Here is a 20,256-nt window from a genome sequence, read left to right as displayed (position 1 = left end):
AGGAGTTAGCATAATACAAGTACTTAACATGTGAAAAAAACAACCCCCAAATTAGAAAAAAATGGTGAGCTAGCCACAAACCACTTCCCATGCAGCTCTGTTTGTGTAAGGACTGAAGCAAGCACTGGAACTGCCAGTTTCATAGAGGTGCGCACAAACAAAAAGTTTATCTGGTTCCTATTTCAGGGTTGGGCAGAACAATACCGTGGAAGTGGAACAAAGTAAAGGACAATACAGGCTTTGGAACAGCAGAGTCTTACCGCATTTGTGCAGATGGCAGTGGTAACTGTAGATGTTGCCAAAGCTGTTTTATATCAAAGAAATAACGAGGGAAACGAACACTACAAGTGAAAGATCTCCACTACTCTAGGTCAGTTCCTTCCACTGCAAACTGCTCCATGTACACACAGCCCCAAAGGGAAAGGCAAGAACAAGCTCTCATGCCTGAAATCCTAGAATCTCATACACAATATGGAAAGAGTGAATCCAAGGAGTTCATTGCTTCATGTAATGACCAAGGGAGAGCGTAGGGGGAGGGGCTGTTATAATCTACTCCCATAGATGTGCTGGAAATTAAAAAGTGCTCTGGATTAGAGTGGATTTCTCCTTTACCCGTGTCGTAGAGCCAGCTTCACAAATCCCTTCCGATTTTTCAGAGTCACCGAGTTCTTCCCGGGTGTGCAGTTCAGGGACTCCGCAGCTCCTCCCACCACAATGACAATTGCATTTCCACTGCCGTTCTTGGACAGGATGTAATCTATGCTGTCGCGGTTCACAGGACAGATACCTGAGCATTGCAGGAGAGAAAAATCTAGCTAGAAATTACTGAAGACTTGCTGTTTGCAGTGCAGAAGATGAGTGGGTGGGGGGAGACACACTTGGTTTTGAAAACAAAGCTCTGCACAATCCCCAACTTTTAACGAGTATTTCCCCCTATCCCCCAGGGTGAGAGACAGCACTTATTCAATTCCAGCTATTATAAACCAGCTGGATAGTCCAAAGTAGGCTGAGCATCTTCCTAATATAGAATGAAAATCCCCAGAGACCAAAAGGAACTCCAAAGATTTTTAAAGTCATATGGGCATGCTGAGCTCAGCATTGCAACATCTAAGTGATTTAGAAGCCTAAATCTCATTTTCAGAAGGGATTTAAGCACTTAAGCATTTCAATTTCATTGATACCTGATGGTATTTGGGCTCCTAAGTGCCTAAATCCCCTTTGAAAATATTTTCACTCCTAAATTAGTTAGGTGCTGCAACACAGGGCACAGCAATGCCCAAATACCTTTAAAAAGATGGGCCTAAAATCTATAGATGCAGCACTAGTCTTACATCAGTACAAGGCCCCTAATCCCAATGACCTTTTGCTATTCTAGCACATAATTGCTCTGGCACATAGGCACTGAACTTTACCCTTTCAGTTCGCAGTATTTCTCACTGGTGCAGTGCTGGAACTGCTAGCACATAAGGGCTCACTTCTGCACTCAGAGATGAATGCCCATTTGTCTAAGAGCCATAGGGCTGTCTAATTTAAGGGAGAAATCCTGCCCCCCAAATTCTGTGGCAATAAGAGTAGTTTTACATTTATTAAAGGGAGAAAATTCTCGAGTGCTCAGTCAATTTTGCAGGATTTTCTGAATATTGTCATGGATGGTTTTAGCTGGGGGACAGAGTGTGAAACCATGAAGGAAATAGTGGGGGAAGAAATCTCATTTCCCTAGAGAGATGCTTTAGTGTTGCATTCTGGGGTGGAAAGCAAGAAATGCACAATGCACCTTCACACTGGGATCTCTTTATCCCAGAGCTGATTAGCCAAAGCACTAGTGCATTTTTCGACACTGCACTTCAGAGTGGAGAGTGCTAGAAGTTAGTTAAGGCAAGCTAGACACTTTCTGTTCTGTTCTCAAACCAGAAAGTACGTATGGTGAAAATGTATTCTGGTGGTGCCTTCATTACTGCAGCATAATTCTCCTAAGAACCCTGCACTGGCAAAGATGAGGGTACAGTCTGCAGGAGAGTAGGTGAATACCATCCATTATACAGCCCTACAGGAGGGCATAATGCTCCAAGGAGCTTAAAATTCCGATCAGAAGTAGAAAAGGGGGATTTTCCAGCTTTATTAAATATCACTTAATTGACAATGCCAAATATATTCAAAATAAATGCAGTTTATTCTCAGATTCCTGAAATACAGGGATTTTATAGTAAGGTTATTCTCACAAACATGAATAGCCTAGAAAAAGTGTCCTTGTTCCTAAATTCAGTTTCAGATACACTAACAGTACAGTCAAATGACTCGTAGTTTTCCTGAAATCGGTGACCGCTTCCTCACTAGAACCTACAACATACACCATTTAAAGACTGGAATGAATGAGATGTATTAGTGCAACATAGCAAGATCAATTTCATTGGTTAATCCCCCCAGCCCCATCTAAATGGAGAGACAGCTTCCTTTTGAAGGAAAAAGCACTTTATGGAACAGCTGCAAGCTGACACAATACCATTAGCTCGTCTTTATCCGTGGTGGGTCGCTAACTAGTGCGTATGACATGCAGGTTAGCAAGAGACCATCCCTCCTTGGTAGCAAGCTGTGGTGACAGTCTACCCCAGGGTGCTGTCATTGTCTGTCTGCGCACACTCTGCGTGTGTGTGCGTGTGTGAGAGTTCGTTACAGTGCTTGGAGCTAGCCCTCTTTGTCTTTTTTTTTTTTTTTTTTTTTTCCCAGACTAGATAAAAGCACATGAGCAGACTATTAATGCGAAGCATCACACTGCACGCGGACAGTCCATGGCAGGCTAGACCCACACCTCCAGCTCGCCACAAACTAAGTGTTCATGTCGTCAAGCCCAGAGTGTAACCTCACCGCAGCCTATCGCCACACAGAGCAGGTCTGAGTCATTCCAGAGCTAAGAAGTCTCCTTCCTAAGGCCAAGTCTACACCACACACTTATTTCAGTACAAGTACGTTGCTCAGAGGTGTGAAAAATCCACACCCCTGAGCAACAATTATACCGACCTTCGCCCCCTCCGGAGACAGCGCTGCACTGGCAGGAGAGCTTCCCCCGGCAACATAGCTACCGTGTCTCGCAGAGGTGGAGCAACTACTAAGCCAATGGGAGAGCACTCTTCATCAAAGCCCTACAGGTGGGCAGCAGCAACGATGTAATTTCTGTAGCGGAGACCTACCCTAACATTCCTTTCCGGGCCATCAGAGTTTATGTCTTTAAGGGGGAAACTTGTACTAACTACCAATTTTCTATAACCTTTCTGGTAATTACTGTAAATACAATAGGATTGAGAAGCAAAGTTAACCTCAGTATTAAAATATCAAGCACTAAAGAGAACACTTACATTTGCTAGACATAAATTTGGCCTGTTTCTTCTCACCACCTCCAAATGCTCAATAGATCTTAGGAGATGGAAGAGGCTTATTGTATCCTTTAGCCCACATCCATCGGTGCTACTGCTAGATTGCTCACCGGCAGTGTTTCTTAGAAACATGGCAAGATATGGGGGAGGGGGGAAAAGAGAATCTGGAGGGTGGCTAGGTGGGGAAGAGGGATAGAGGAAGAGGAGCTCTTACCGCCAGACATTAAGTAGTCCCTCAAAATAGGCATTCTAAAGTTCCCAGCTAACGTAGCAAGGTATGGTCTGATCCCAGGAAACTTCTGGCCAACACCAGTGGCTTCTGTGCTGAAGTTGCAGAAAGCCCCCAAGCCCATGATTCCATGCGGGTGGTAGCCAAAAATGTAATTCCTGTTCGTCAGCAGATTGTGGGTTTTAACCAGCTGAGAAAGAGAGAAAGGGTCGTAAAGTCAGAATGCCAGCGAAATTGCATGCAGAAATTCTCTTGCATGAGACAACTTAAGGCCAAGAGAAAAAGGAGGTTTTGAAAAGTAAGTTTGACACTAAATTTTGAAATCTGCAAAATTTCAAAAGCGTTCGTGTCCAGTTCACCAATGCTGATCATCTTATCCCAGGCCCGAAATTTACCTCCCATCACCAACCACCAAGGAAATACAGGACATGCCATCTTGAATTCAGTCAGGATGGTGGAAATGAAAGATTCAACAAGAAAATCCTTTTGGCTCCCTACAGTTAAGAGGCAAATATTGAATGAATGTGTGTTCCCTATCATGGGACCACACACTCACTTTGCCATGTTTAAGGGACCGACTGGGTTTCAGCAAAAACCATTTCCCTTCAATGCCCTTCCTGCCATCCCTCATGTCCTGAAATCATATTCTTTGCAGTCCTGGAAGCAGAGGCTGTACTTCATGCCACAAAGCCCTTTTGACTGAATTATTGCACAGGAACTAAGGAAAACCATTTCCCATATTTGTTACCTGTAGCTGCTAGCAAAATTAAAATTTGTGAGTATCCGAATGCAGGCTCTGTGACTCCCTGAAACCCCATCTGCTGCTTTGTGCTTCTAGAGCAGTTTAGATTTAGTCACCTCCCCAAATAAGCAGCCTCAACATGGTTTGCACTTGACTGGCAGCAGACAATTTCTGTAACTTTTTTCTTCCCACGTTAGTGAGATCTTTACTTTCCTAAGTGATCCTATCCTTCCCCAACTCTTCTAAAATGCCCAAAGTGAATGCACAAGGCCTTCATAACCAGTGGCTGGTACTGTTCAGTTCCTGGAGGAACTGTACAGGAATCCAAGTGACAAGCCCTTTTGATTCAAGATTGAGAGTTTTCTGGCCATTTGAAAATAAGGAGAAGACAGACTGGCACAGAATCAATCCCTCCCAGACAAATTCAAATTTCATCAGTGCGTCTTAGTTCTCAGGCACACATAGCAAACAAAGTGCAGAGAAAAATCCACATCCTGCCTAAAGCTGTGCCAGTTGCAAACTGGTTTCACTTACTCAGTGAAACACCTGTTAATATTTAGCCCACCAAAAAACCCCTTGAAAAGCCATTGGACTGGGAAAGGAAATCCAATAATTGTCACGCAGTTCATTGTACCTGTAATCACAGCATACGAGTACTGCATGGCTTTGCATCTGTGAGTGACTTCTGCCATTAAAGCCTGCATATCTTATACAAGCTATCAACTGGTCTTTCACAAGGCAAAAACAGGGATCACTGAACAGAATTCCTTGGTGGATGCAGGAGCAGAGAGATTTGCTTTGTTTCAGATGGTGCATTCAGAATAAGAGACTCTACATATTCTGCTGAGTTCCAAAAAAGCAGAAACTTTAGCTGCTGTGTTGTAGTATACAGTACAACACATCACAATCTAAATTTTGGCCTCAGATATCTACATGCATTTTGCATTCAAGTCAGTTTAATGGGTTAACTTCAGTGGGAGCTGCACTCATGTGTAGGTATTGTGGTAGCACTCAGGAACCCCAGTCATGAGCCAGGATACCATTGTGCTAGGTGATATCTTTTTTGTTATGTGTTTGCACATTTCCTTCCCCAAAGAGCTTACAAATCTCTCATATGTCTAAAGGCAGAATATGGCCCTTGGTATGAATATGTAATAAGCTGTATTTGAAAGAGCAGAGAAACTTTCCAAAAAACTGACAATGTTGCACCATCATAGCTGATTTACCCCAAGAAGTTTCTTGATGATAATGACAACATGACTTGACAAAACTACAAAGCACCGAAAAGCATCTCTGTGGGCCTAACGTGTTGTAATAAATCTAGCGCCCTGGCGTTTGTATGCACATGAAGTAGGTTGCATTTGAAAGAATGCAGAAACTTTTCAAATATCTGGTGAAAGTAGGTTTGCACCATCACAACACATTTTAAGCAAAGATTTCCAGGCAACAGAAATCAAGTCATGTTGTCCTGAGTTGCCAAGATTACAGATCACCAAAAAGTACCTAATACTCTGCAATTAATCAAGTGCCCAGGAGTTTGAATCAAACAGAGGAAGGTACTCTCAAAAACAATCTACCGCACAGTAACACATTTGTTCTGAAAAAGCACATGAATGATACTTCAGCAGGTTAAATGCATGGATTATTATCTTCCCCAGGGATTTACATGGTTATAAATTGTGTGTGACTAATATCCCAGGAGCATTTTTAAGATGCTCAGAGATTTTTTTACAATATGGTAGCAGCCAGAGTTCTTGAGCAGGAGGGGACCCTGTTTTGCTAAGCGCCACCCCCCATGTCAAGATTCAAGCTTATCGCTTTATAAATTAGGGCAATATTTTTTTCAGGGTTTTAATCTCATGAAAAGAAAAGCCGGGCAAGATGACAAAGCAAATCTGTTTTCCTTCTCCGGAGGAAGAAACCCCAAAGGTCTGATTTTGAGCCCCCAGAACAATAAGCTCTAGATGAGCTTTCTGAAAAAGCTCAATTATTTATGGTTTGTACTGCAGTAATACCCAAGATCCTCAATCACAGACCAGGATTCCATTGTGCCAGGCACTGTACAAACCTAGAACAAAGATTATATTCTAGCGCTCACAATCTTTGAGAATAAGGCGCCATGTGTTTTTAAAGCTAAAAACTGTTTCATGTCTCATCAGCAGAAAAAGAAACAGATGCAATCTTTTTGCATTTAACTCCATTACTAAACGCACTGCTGGTGCATCATTAATTGGCACTGTAGGGCCTGTTCTGCCACCTTGCTTTGTTCCACCACCTGGACATAGCAGGAAGGACATTCCACATCCTTATGGCTTTGGGAAGCAAGAAAAAGTCACGTGGCTAGACCAAGAAATGGAGACGGTTTTTCAGGAGTAGTAGGGATAACAAATGGAGGGGAATAGGTAGAGAGAGACTGAAAATTCACTTATGGGTAAAATAGCAGTACCCAATTTCTCTTTCCCTAGTACTGGGGGAGGGAGACAGGTAGCAAGAAGAGACTAGTAGGCCTGGGCAAGGAAGATGGCCACAGTACACCTGCAGTTTGGTTTAACCAGCCCCAGAGTCTATAAGTTACATGTAGTACATTTATTCATAGCCTTAGAGCCTTAGGCGCTCTGTAGTTAAAAGGGTGAAGGAGCTTTAAAACATCGACTTAAGTGAATCTGATTGACGGCAAAGGGACAAACTAGCAGTACAAACCACTAAGGACAGCTTTCCGATGGCTGGAGTAGTCTAGATAATAGAGAAGGACAGGGAACCTGTAAGTCCTGCTTCCATTGCCAGCTCTGTGACGAACTTTCTGTATGACCTGTGGCAAGTTATTTGATCTCAGTGGCTCAGTTTCCTCAGCTGTGAAGGGATGGGGCCATACCTCTCTCATGAGTAAGGCTGCTTGGGGTTACAGCTCAGAGACCTTCTAATTAAAGATGCTGCAAGGTCTGGGTTACATTTCTGCATTCTAACAATGCATATGCAGAGCCTGCCCCTTCTGTATGCCTCAGTGACCACACAGTGAGAGTCGGAAGAGAGCCAGCTCATCCCAGCAGCTGTACTTAGTCACCCTGAATCCCACGTGCTTTTGTTTTTCCCCCGAGAGGTTACTTTAGGAGAGAGCTCACACCCTTCAGGGGCTCTGAAAGCCACACTCTACAGCAGTGTCAGTTTGCCATTGGACCCTAAACTGTCTCGGCTTCCACTGGACAGGAAGCCCTTTTGCAACCCTGCCAGCCTTCTGGAAGCTGCAGCTGCAACGAGGCGTCTTCCATTACCCCCTCTCAGAGAATTGTGAGTGGCCTACAGAAACCCCACGGGTAGGTCTACACTGCCGCCGTGAGGTGGGATTGCCTCATGTGTGGACAGGCCCGAGCTAGCTTTGATCGAGCTAGCTCACTAAAAATAGCAGCAGGGCTATGGTGGAACGGGCTAGCCCCTGGAGTACAGTCCCACCTAGTACTCTGGGTACACGCTTCGACAGCTAGCCCATGCCGCTGCATCTATAGTGCTAGCGTTACCCAAGCTCGCTCAATCCAAGCTAGTGCCGGTAGGCCTATGCATTCTGCAGTCACACCTCCCGACAGCAGTGTAAACGGCCGCCAAGAGACGTGTGCAACCCCATGCTGAACAGCTCAAGGCCCCTTTGGTGTTGCTGTGCCGTTTACAGGGATCTCGGCACCACGTGTGGCTTTTATGTGCAGAAGATGGACAGGTGTTCCCCACAACTCCTCCAGCCTGGTGGACGTCTGGCACATGAGATAACCTTGTCAGAGTCAGAAAACTACATCCTCCCCTTCTCGCCTCAATGTAACACAGCCCACTGCCCTTCCTTTGTACAGCATCCCAGAAGGATGGGACAGGCCAGTCAGTTATTTCTGTGGTACCTGCTGAGAGGGTAGGTGCCGGTTTAGCGAGTTCATCGCTGAGCAGCCCACAACCATGATGCTCTTAAAAGCTGTACCCCAGAGTAATGTGGCATTTCCAACAAAGCAAGGGGGCTTTTTGAGAGCAACACTCAGGTGGGTGGGGGGGGGGGGAGAAAATCCAGAATTATAATAAAGTAAAAGAATAAGAGCTTTGGAAGCATGATAAATGCTCCTGTGTCAGGGCTTCAGCCAAACCTATTCCTGGCACAGGCTAGAAGGAAACTTTCCCTGGGCACAAGTTACCCAGGAGGAATTTTTTGCACTTTCCTTTAAAGCCACCATTGGCCACGGTTAATGGCAGGACCATGGACTAGATGGACCACTGCTCTGAGCATGGCATTTCCCACAAACGCCTACAGGGCCTGCCTACTGATTAAGAGGGAGAGTAGTCCATAACTGCCCACGGTTTTGTTTTCCCCTGTACACACAATACTACTTTAGTATAGAGATCCTAAAGCAGAGGTGGGCAAACTACGGTCCCACAGGCCGGAGGTGGCCCGTGGGCCATCCTGCCCGGCCCCTGAGTTCCTGTCCCAGGAGGCTAGCCAGCCCCCGGCCCCTCCCCTGCTGTCCCCCATTCCCTGCAGCCACGCCACCGTGCAGGCAGCGCTCCAGGCGGCGGGGCTGCGCATTCATGCAGGGTAGCGCGTCTGGCTCCGGCCAGGCAGCGTGGCTGCCAGACATACTGCTTTGCGCAGCACGGTAAAGGGGCTGGGGCAGTCAGGGGACAGTTGGATGGGGTGGAGGTTCTGGGGTGGGGGGTGGTCAGGGAACAGGGGGGTTGGTTAGGTGTGGGAGTCCCGGGATGGGGGGCCTGTCTGGGGGCAGAGGTGTGGATAAGGGTTGGGGCGGTCAGGGGACAGGGGGTTTGGATGGGTCGGTCAGATAGGGTGCAGGGGCCAGGCTGTTTGGGGGGGCACAGCCTTCCCTACCTGGCTCTCCATACAGTTTTGCACCCCAATGTGGCCCTTGGGCCAAAAAGTTTGCCCACCCCTGTCCTAAAGCTTCCCTGTTGCTCCCACTTCAACACCTCACTCTCCACTTCCTGTGAAACCTTCCCCCACCCCTTATTTTACAGCCTTCACTAGGAGAAAGGTGCCCTAATGCAAAGTGCAGTAGCACGAAATCCCCGCTTCCCCTTGCCTCAGGCTGTTCAGCGGTTACTAACGAGTGATATCTAAAAAGGGTTACCCCCAGACTGAAGCTACGACCTTCAGCCCAGTGCCCTGAGGGTGGACTTTCCTCCCCGTAGTGAATAAAACTGCGGTGAACGTCACTCCTGGGTGCATGGGGAGCTGGTGAGTCTGACACTGCGACAGAGCGTGCACAAACAGAAGTGGAAGTAGCCATACTAACAGGACACAGTCCAAGCAGAGAGCCTGAACAGCCTAGCGTCCAAAGGTTTGAACACCATCCAGACCTAGGAAGAAACAGGGCTAGCCCCAAAGCATTTACTGTCCAAATGTATTTGTGGACCAAGGGTACGTCTAACCCTTGAGTGGGAGGTGCAGTTTCCAGCTTGACATACCATTGCTACTGTGCTCTCCTGCTAGTGTGGGTTTGATGGGCCAGCTGCCTCTCGTCTGCCCCTAGCATGTCAGCCAGACACAGGCTGGGGCCAGCTGGCCCCTCCCACTCCTCACAGCACCATACACTATTGTTAACCCACTCGACCAGACACTGGGTCTTACCCCTCGTGTGGGTACAGCTGCTAGCACTGGAATTTACACCTCCAGCACCACATGGAGACATACCCCAGAAGTGAAAGAAAGGAACGCAGCCACAAGCACAGGGCTAGTTCCTGTTCGTATTTATTCCTCTTTATGCTGGTCCAGCATAAAGAGTTGGGTAAGCGTGGGTGTGGAGGGTTAGAACAAGCGAAGTGAGCAAGGGATTGGTGGGGACAGCGAGAACAGTGCAGGCAGTGAGAGGACCGAGGCAGGGGCTGGTGCAAACAGCCGACGAGCAGAGAGTAAAAGCCGGCTGAGAGCTCCCAGTGCTGCAGTCTGGCTGCTCACATCACTCTGGTCCAAGGTGTCTGGAGCAAGCGTTATCAGCCAGGCAGCTCCCCGTCTCACTGGTGCTGGGAACGCCCCTTGTACCCCCAGAGGCTGGAGTTTGTCCTGCCTTGCTTCTTCCGTAGCCCAATCCCTCGAGCTGGGGACGGAGTGTTAAGACCCAGGGTCTGGCTACCATTTTAGCAGAAACACCCACCTATTCTGTCTCAGCAGAGTGGCTGGAGGTTATTGAAATTAGGGATTAAAGAAGATCTGCTACATCTAGTGCAGGATGCATGAGCCCCTGCTTCAATTTTGCTGCAGTAGTCCAGCTTAGAAGTAAAATACTCTTCTGTATGCCAACTAGGCCAGCCAGATCAAAGGGATTTGGGAGCAAGCTGGAAAAGCTCTTACAAGCCTCATTTGCACAAATGGTACAAGGCTGCCTGCAGCCACCTTTGACTTTTCTAGCAAGATAATTGTCAGGTGCCTATTTAAAATAGTCGTATTAAGCAGAGGCTGTTTGCAGCTGCAATCTTTTCTCCTGAATAGCTTCAGCAGAATATAAGTTGCCAGCATTAAGCTACACACATTCATAGTTTCAACTGAGCATCTCTTCTGACCAATCAGGCACTTTATAAAGCTGAGCCCTTTAGGGTTCACATGCACAAACAGCAGTGGTTCTCAACCAGGGGTACAGAGGTCTTCCAGAGGATATGTAAACTCATCTAGATATTTGCCTAGTTTTACAACAGGCTACATGAAAGCACTAGCAAAGTCAGTAAAAACTAAAAAATAAATTGGTTAGTCTCTAAGGTGCCACAAGTACTCCTTTTCTTTTTGCGAATACAGACTAACACGGCTCTTACTCTGAAACCTGTCAGTAAAAACTAAAATTTCATACAGACCATGACTGTGTTTATACTTCCCTACATAGTATATAAGGATTTCAAAACCTGAGGGTCACGATTTTATTTTTTTTTAATAATTATATGGTAAGCAATTTTTCAGTAAGTGTGCGCTATGACACTTTTGTATTTGTGTCCGATTTTGTAAGCAAGTAGTTTAAGCAAGCTGAAACTTGAGGTACACAACACAAATCAGACTCCTGAAAGGGGTACAGTAGTCTGGAAAGGTTGAGAGCCACTGGTTGAGAGAGATAAACAGTGTAAGTGCTGATGTGCACCAATGCTGATTTACAGAGAATTTTCCTGAGTGAAATGAAGGCCTTTACTTTATGACACAAGACAAAGTTATGCAATCATCAGTAGATTGTAATCATCATAAATAGATAAGCAAGGATTAGCAGAGCATGCTTGGTAAGTGGATTCTAGAATCCAACAAAGCATAGTCTAGTGGTTCTAGACCGCAACAGACTAACAGATACAGGTAAATATTAGTCACAGCACCTGGTCCAGATGGACATTAGCAAAGGTTAGCCCTTGTATAGACCTTATCTTGACTGACACCTCAGGCTGCAGAACTCCAGAAATTGTTCTAGGACTGCAGTTTACCTACATTGCTAAGCTCAAAGAACTCCTACTTCCAGGGCCAGTCACTAAGTCGTAGCAGACATAAGCCTTACTAAGCCAACAGCTTCCTAAGCTTATTACTGCCCTACTAACTCATGTTATTCTGCTCCCTTACATGCTAACCTCACTAAATATATTCCCTACACCTCTGGCAGCAGGTCAGTTTTGTATCTGGCATGATCTTTAACTGAAAGAGGAGAGAGAGGACACAGGATTCATGTCCAGCATCCTCTGTTTCAAGCCTTGGAAGTTTCAAAATACAGTACAACCTCCCCTATGTGCACCTTGCAGCACAGACAGCCTAGTAACCAAGCCTCACTTCTCAGAGACTTAGGGTACTAGAGTTTGGTCTCTTATGCCTAAGACTTCATAAGTGCTACACAAGAAATGAAACAGTCCACATCCATGAGTATTCCACTCTGCAACATAGCTAGCTTGGCTACAGGGATTGCCAAAACCCAACTTGTACATTTTGATGAGAATATTACTCTGGCTGGCTTCCTTACTAAGTCACAAAAGGTTTTACTCCCCACCCCCATCATTATTGGAGTTAGCCAGGTTCTCCTATAACGTGCTCCTGCATATCTGCAGACCCAGCTGAGTCAGCTCTTCAAGCAGCGTTCATGTGTTTTAAACTGTTTGGATTTAAGAGTTATTTGGATTACAAGCGAGAGGCACCATTGTGCTAGGCGCTGTACATACATAGTGGGAGGTAGGAGGAACCCCAGTCCTAAGGAACTTACAACCTAAAGAGACACGATATGTAAAAAATGGGGTGAGAGTGTAACAAGGGAGAGGCCAAAAAAACAGAAGCACGGAGCTGAAGTGACACAGTGAAGGTCACAGAGCAGGGCCATGACACAGCTGGGTGTAAAGCCTAGATCTCTGGACTCAGTCCTATACCTGAATCACTCCATTTTATACCTTGTTTCTAGTGCCAGATACCCAGCTTAGGAATACTTCATTCACAGCAGTTTGCTTATGGCAGAAATACAAGTGTGATGGTGGTGGGATGGGCAATAAGTGCTCCCCTATGGGAATACAAACACTTTACATGGTTATGCACTTTAAGCAGGTTTGCTTTTAAATCTGTTCAGTACTACCACACTGTTCGCTGTTACAAAACAAACATGTTGGTAGTTTGTGTAGCTCAGAGCAGCAGAGATGCAGTAGGAGAATTAAACACTGATTGTAAACTGGAAGCAGACGTTGAAGATTACACTGTTGCTCAATGATCATGGGAATGATTCATACAGGGCAAAGTTCTGCATCACAGTGTGATTTCCCCTCCCGTCTCCACCTTAAACAGCACAAGGGATTTTCAGACCCATATGATCTCCCTTGGGCACTTCACCCACTATGTGGCTGTGCAAGGGCTGAAAAACAGATAGCACGTCCTCATAGCATATTTGCCACCCCAATGTCCCTCCTCTGAACTAGCTAAAGCAGTTCACAAGTCAGGGGTCAGTTTAGGGAGTCACTAGCCTGTGTAGGTGGTTTTCAAGCCATTTAGCAAACTTGTGGACAGTTTTTTTAATACTGCATTCGCTGTAGTATTTGAGCACCTTCCCGTAGGATATTTGTGCTTCCTCCTACTCCCAAGCAGCCATGGGATCAAACGCTGTCCTAGGTCCTGATTCTTCCCAAGCCTACACCCCTTACGTGTAGGGACTCAGCCTAGCTGGTGGCATCTATTTATGCTCTCTCCCTGGTCACACACCTCTCCCTGCAGGTATGAGCTCCGTCTCACACAGTCATTTCTGCCTTTTAAATGCAGTCTGCTGTCCGGATCAGTAGAGCAAGCTCACTGTCATTATTGTTCAGCCATGCGGTGACAGGCAGCCCAGTGAAGTATTTCAGTGGCCTCAGTGGGACCTAGACAAACACTGAGCAAATTTTAATCTGATTCCAGAGAATGTGATTAGAGTCAGAGCTGGCTCCTACAAGCATTTTAGGAGGTGGCAGTAGCTGGTCTGGTATCACCCATATGCAGACCAGAGAGTTGGTTTACACAGGAGCCATGTATGACAAAGCGAACGCCATAACACGTTTGAGTCCTGCTATTCATGGCATGTTTAGCTGCTCAATACTTAGAGGAACTGGTCTCAGTCCCTCCATACCCAAGGTAACCCCCCTGCCGCAAATCAGCATCCAGCAATTCTTCAATACATATATCTTACATTTATATAAACCCTTCCAGCCTAAGGTTGGAGTCTGCTGAACTCCCGCACAGCTGATGGCAGCACAGATTAACCCAGGTTCTAATTAGAGTCACTAATACGGACTTCTGCAGAGTACCAGTCTCAGATCACACCCAGGTGCACATCTGGCTGATTTTAAACACCAACCAATCCCTGCCTGTCCTAAGCAAGTTTTTAATGACATCGTAGTTAGCACCTTAAGTCTGCCCATGCTGGCTTGTCACCATTCCCATCAGAGAGCAGATAGGCTGCTGTTGGCAAAGTGGACACTTTTTAGGCAGTAGACTCAGGAGAGAACCGGGGTGGTTCTTCCCCACTGAAGTTGATCAGGCCACTACAATATTAGCTGTTTAAAACACCATAGCATGCTCCTGCCTCTCAGCGTTAGCAGCTAGGGGTATGTCTGCGCTAGCCTTGGGAAAGCTTTCCCACCAGTGCTCAGAGCTTCAGCTTCACTCCTCTGCTGTTAAGGCCAGTGTCTTCCAGCCACGCTCAGAGCACATCCACGTGATGAACATTCTGGGGGCTGTGCACAGAACATCGCTTTTCTGGGAAGTGGGAATCCTCAGCCTGGAGAGCAGAGGGAAGGATACTTGCTATCACCACCAGAGCTAAACCATCAGCAGCGGGACATTATAGCCAGGTTCCTAGCATGGACAAGGCCACAGAGTACCAGGAGTACAGGAATATGGTTCTTGCTTAAAAAGGTACACATGGCTTCCAGACTCTGGAGAGAAAGGGCTAGTTGTGTTGCTGGCTGTTCGATAGCCCCACCCCGCCTGTAGCTCTTCCCCTCACCCCCAGAAGACCTTACCCAGTCATGTAGGTAACAGGCATTTTTCCAAACATGCTTCTAAATGTACCAGGGCCATTTGGCAGCCGAGGCACCAGGGTTCCCCCATTTGTTTCCTCACATGGGACAGCCATGGTCATTAGCTATGTGATGCCGCACAGTTCTAGATAAGCAGGACTTTGTCCCCAGCTCTCTATAGAGTGACCCCTGCATTGCCATTGAAATGGGACCCCACCAATGGGAAAGCTCAGGATTGCATGTAGCCTTCTTACACCCCTATCATACCAGGAGTGTTGAGTCTGACAGGGCTGGGTAGCATGCCTAGATCAGGCATGTGTCCTTATGGAGGGAATGAAGACCAGAGGACAGAGACAGAGCTACATGCAAAGACAATAGATAGGGAATCATCTGGATACACAAGAGGGCTCAAGAGAACCTAGGATGAGAACTACACATGCTGCAGTATTGCAGCCCAAGTAGCAGGCATCACACCAGCATTCCTGCATGATCCAGCAAGAGGGATCTGTGGCCACAGATTTGACAGCCCTTCCTGAAGGGGTCCTGCCCATTTGCCACTTTAGCTTTTCGTAAGAGCTGTGCTCTCTGCACAAGTCAAAGAAGCAGGTGTCTGGTGCTGTGACTTCAGGGTGAGGGGACAACCTAGCCAAGACTGAATCCACAGCCAGTGGAGGACAGCCGGAAGCATCGAGCTCATGGCTTTTCTTCTGTTTAATATCCTCTTCCCCCATGCCTGCCTGCTGCATGACATCTGTCACAGATGTTCCAACTCTGTGCTGAATCAGTTGCTGACTTCATGTTCCACTGTTTATGTGGCTGATAAGCACTGTTTATCTAGATTCACCATCTATATGCAAAGACCAAGGATCAGTGAAGTAGCAGTACATGCTCTCCAGGGTAGCTGTAGGGAGATGGCAAGTCAGCAGGGAGTCACCTTGGTTTAAGAAATCCCATAAGAAATGTTCAACAAGCTTCCAGTAGAAAACCCTGGGAGCTACAGTTTTGACAAGCTATTGTTGTTTGATGTGCTTAGTTTTGTAGCTATGCTTCTGATTGCCAAGGCCAGCAAGGCTCACCATTGAAAAGCCAACAGACATCATCTATTCAAAGTATAGGGGCAGCATTCTTCGATATTATTGATCTATAGTATCTGTTAGCAAATACTGACTTTTTAATAGCTACCACTGCATTCCTAGAATAAGTACCTAGAACTACCTACCCTTCCTCCAACAGGCATTCTGAGAACAGACCTCTTCCCAGTTCCAAACCCTCTAACTAGCCCTGAAGAGTCCTTAGCTGCACAGCAGGGTTACTTCCATGTATGTTTTCCCCATCTCATGAACTTGCCAGTCCTTCCTCTCCTCAAGCAACCAGTCTAGTTGGGTCAGAATTATTAGCTGGGAAACTGGTTGCATGGGGTGGGAGGTGCACAGGCTAGAGGATCAGAGAGCATTTGCAAGATAAAGAGGAGAGGGATTCCACACCCAAGTCACATCCACTTCCCCAGTGCTAGAGTCCCTCCCAAATTAGCTACCAACACTTGGCCACTGCTGAAATGGAGCAGGCTGCTATTTCCAGGGGGTGCAGGTCCATTTTGTTAGAGATAAAGACCTTTAACTCCCAGACCGACACATCTGCTGACTGTGCTGTGAAGTGGAATCCTGCTAATTCCAAGGTCTTGTGCTACCAAGTGGCATACAGGAAGCCTTGAATTCTTTAGTTGTAAAGTGCTATGCTCTAGCTTAATGAAAACTGGTAAGTCTCAACCCTGGCTACCAATAACTTGAACAGCATCTCAGGAGCCCAGAGACAGAACAGCTATTTATTGAGGCTACCATGCGATCAAGCAGGTGCAATAAAAAGGATTCTTGCCTCCCTCCAAGGGCTTTTGCATATTAAAAATAAAATTAAAGTTTAGAAGTGATCACCCCCTATTCCACCAGGGAGCCTTAGGGCAATGGACTAGATCTTGGTCTTAGGTAGTGTTCTCTGAAATGAAGAGTATAAGATGCAGAGGGGATAGCATTCACTTCACCCCTCCCCACCAGCTAAACATGTGTGAACAGGAAAATCCATTGTTTATAGGATAATCTTGTACCACCAGATTTCTCCAAGGCAAATTGATGCCTTGAGTCAATGGAGAGTCATCTCAAACAAATGACATTCCTATCAGAATCGATTAGGGATGCATCAAGTTTGCAGTGCAAACAGACTGTTTCAGAGACACACATCATATGATGGGATCCTAAATAAAAGCACATTTTCCTATCTTGGTTTTTCGTTTCAGATAAGGATAAAATAAGGCCTGTGTACAGAACAAGAGCTGGCTTCCTCATTTCAAAGAGGGTTGTTTGTTTGGTAGTTTGTTTTTGTTTTTAAAAAAAAAAAACCACACAACCACCAAGAGGTTAGGACACAAATTTTTAAGAGGAACAGAAGAGCCCTTTGTACAGTCAGGAGTAGAGCAAGAAAAGGTTATTTACCCGTACTGGAAAATAGTCTCTGAAGTATCTCCATATGGCCCAGTTTCTGACCCACTGGGATCTTCTTCCACCTTGAAAAAAAGGGAAGAAAGTGCAGTTGACAATATCAATAGCAGTCTGGAAGGTCAACACCACTGATGCCCATTAGAAGATGTCAGGACAGCACAGATGCCCTACAGCCCTGGGAGGTAGAGACCTGCACAAAGCAGGTTAAGGCCTCGTTTTCAGAGGTATGGAACACCGGCACCTCTCCTTCGCTTCCGCACTTCTGAAGAGAGTCAGGCCTCAAGCAACAACTGCATAGCAGAATTAACAATTGAACCCAGAAGTCCCCAAGTTCCAGTGCCATGTAAACAGTAGAACTGAACACAGGGGTTTGCAGTGTCAAGACATCCATGTTTACCATCTTTTGCCTCAGTTTCTTCAGCTGAAGAAGTCCCATTAGCTCAACCAGGATCTTTTTGCATTGAAAGCTATGTAGAGTTAAAGTCTGGCTGAGACATTAAGTCTTAATTGCCCTCTGTTTACAAAAGCCCTTTTTTCTACTAAGAAAGCTTACAAGCAGAGGGAAACTGTATTCAAATGTGTCAACCGAACTAAGAGCTGATCATTCTCAATTAGTTTCCAGAGAACAGTAGGTCAATATACATATCTCCCATCAGATAGTAACTCAGAACAAAACCCCTGACAACATGTGCACCACTAACCAAAGCAGCCACTTGATCTTAACTGTAAAGACTTCAAATTTTCCCTGCGCTTTTGCCAAGTCAGGTTTTAATTTGGCTTGCAAGATTCAAACAGAGGACTTTGGAATCTGAAAGTTTAGAGACAAGTAATTAGCCTGCGGGACACATTGCTACAAGGTCTTTGTTGGATTTAGAGAAGGGCTACACATTTATAAGGATAAGAAAATTTGCAGTCACTTCCCAGGACAGTTAAGCAGGATGCATGGGCTAGTTTACACAGGGAAGCCAGTGCGCACTAAGCTAGGGTGTGAGTTTAAAGTGCATTAGCCACTCTGCGCTAATTCCCTGTGTGAACACTGCTGCACACTAACAGTGCTCTCGTGTACTTTAGTTTTGCACACTTCCAGAGTGCATTAGGCTGATGCACACAAAGGCACTCAGGGCACAGTAAGCGTCCACACAAAGATCGTATGGAGTAACTAGTATGTACCAGCTACTGCAGGCTGCCCCCGCCATGGACAGACAAGCCACATTAGACGGCAAGCCAGCCACTAACCAACAAGTGTTCTATTCCTCCCGCTCTCCTCCAACACCTACATGTTTCCATAATTGCCTATAATGGGGAGTCTTGCACATTTGGTGGCATGTCCTATGTAAAGCCTCTACCACACTAAGAAGAGTCAGCACACTGCAGTCTCGACGACTTACCTTTCTTTGGTGTATTCCAGTCAAACACCAGCCATGCCAAGTACACAGCTGCAATCACCCAGCAGTCTGTACAGAGTATGTACATGAGGATTACAGTGCAAGCCACACCTGGAGTTGCCAGAGGGATAAAAAGAGGGGAAATGGCATTAAAGTCTCATTTTTGCAGAGTGGGTATTTCGATCAGCATTAACACCCCTTGACTTTTGACCCTGCCATACTTAAGGATTTTTAAACTAAATCTGATTTAGTGGTTACAGATTAGTGACATCACATTGAGACTAAGCCTTCAGTAGGGCTGAGAGAAAGCTTCATCCAGAGCAGCCTACTTCAGAGCAGTTATTTCCCTGTCCCTACCTCAGAGTCCACAGGTTCTCCCTCTAACTGCAGCAGGGTCACTGGGCCCTCATGTGGAGGAGATTCTGCTGCTGGCTCAACTTTCTTGCATCACAGGTAAGACTCTCAGTGCACTGGATATCTCCCATCACAAAAGTTCCTCACACGCACCCTTGCACCATGCTGGGACTTCTCATATAAAAGCAGCTAGCATTGATTTTAATTTAGGAGAGGGGGAAAAAATCCCCTATGTCCCACTGACATGTCTGGGATGAAACAGGAGGAAATTCAGCTGGAAACTCCCAACAGGCAGTATATAGGAATTATTTGACAACAGACATGCTGATAGTGGCTCAAATCGGACCTGGTGAGATGGACAATGCAATCCAGGTGCTCAGAGAGACTAGCCAACTTTGAGTTACTTTAATACTAGCATTATTAATCAAGAAAAAAAAAACTAAAATGCTTCTCTTCCTCCTACTCAGAGCTCCACTTAACTAAGCAGGTATTAAAGCAGTAAGGAAGAGTCTTGTGCACCTGCCATGTCAGTTGCAAAGTGTCACCAATAAGACAGCTAATTGGAAGCACTCCCCAACAGTGAGTTCTACTAGACTGGAATCTCCAGAGAAGAGTCACATTGCGAGAGATGATTAAAAACTAGACTGAACAAAGCTCAGAATATACTGTAAGAAGCAGCCACTAGAAATGCAGATTTGTTACTTTTTTCAACTATGTTTGGAGCATTCATGACAAGACATATGTTTATCTACAGAGCACATACTGTACAGAAGGGAGGATTTTAAAATAAATCTGCTTCCTTGTGCTCCAATACCTATAGATCAGCCCTGCTTACATGTGTGTAGTAATCCTTCCTATGTGTTCTTTTTATCTAGCAACAGTAACACCCTGTTCTTAAGCAACAGAGGGAGACCTAATAGGTTTTACCTTAGCTGTTCATGACCATGATTTGATTTCTGCCAGGACAGGTTTAATCAAGAACCTTCATTTTTGAATGCAAGTTATTTCTTACCCAGGACAAGGAAAGTAAGGATCCATTGCAGCACAGATATAATCTGAAGTTGCTTCTCTACTTTGGACTTGGACAACCAGGATAAATCCTGCAGAGCAGAGAGGATGCTTGACCCAGTACCTAAGAACAGAAAAATAAAAAAGATAAAGTTACTCTGTACATGCATTTAGAACAAAGCCTCATTTGAAGTGAAAAACAGAAGTCAGAACACTGAAG

General features: G+C 45.8%; 1 protein-coding gene across 1 annotated transcript in view; it reads right to left on the bottom strand.

Moving 5' to 3' along the window:
* The window catches only part of DGAT2 (diacylglycerol O-acyltransferase 2), a 38,785-nt gene that overhangs the window by 3,509 nt on the left and 15,020 nt on the right, over positions 1-20,256 (bottom strand). The window contains exons 2-6 of the mRNA XM_037882636.2: positions 20,041-20,160; positions 18,678-18,785; positions 17,284-17,354; positions 3,583-3,787; positions 613-787 (exon numbers count right to left, since the gene is read on the bottom strand). Of these exons, the coding sequence (XP_037738564.1) occupies positions 613-787; positions 3,583-3,787; positions 17,284-17,354; positions 18,678-18,785; positions 20,041-20,160 (679 nt within the window). The remainder of the gene's footprint in view (positions 1-612; positions 788-3,582; positions 3,788-17,283; positions 17,355-18,677; positions 18,786-20,040; positions 20,161-20,256) is intronic.

The sequence above is a fragment of the Chelonia mydas genome, chromosome 1 (assembly GCF_015237465.2).
Source record: "Chelonia mydas isolate rCheMyd1 chromosome 1, rCheMyd1.pri.v2, whole genome shotgun sequence".
Lineage (NCBI taxonomy): Eukaryota > Metazoa > Chordata > Testudines > Cheloniidae > Chelonia > Chelonia mydas.
The sequence above is the reverse complement of the archived record's forward strand: the minus strand, read 5'-3'. Positions and strand labels throughout refer to the sequence as shown.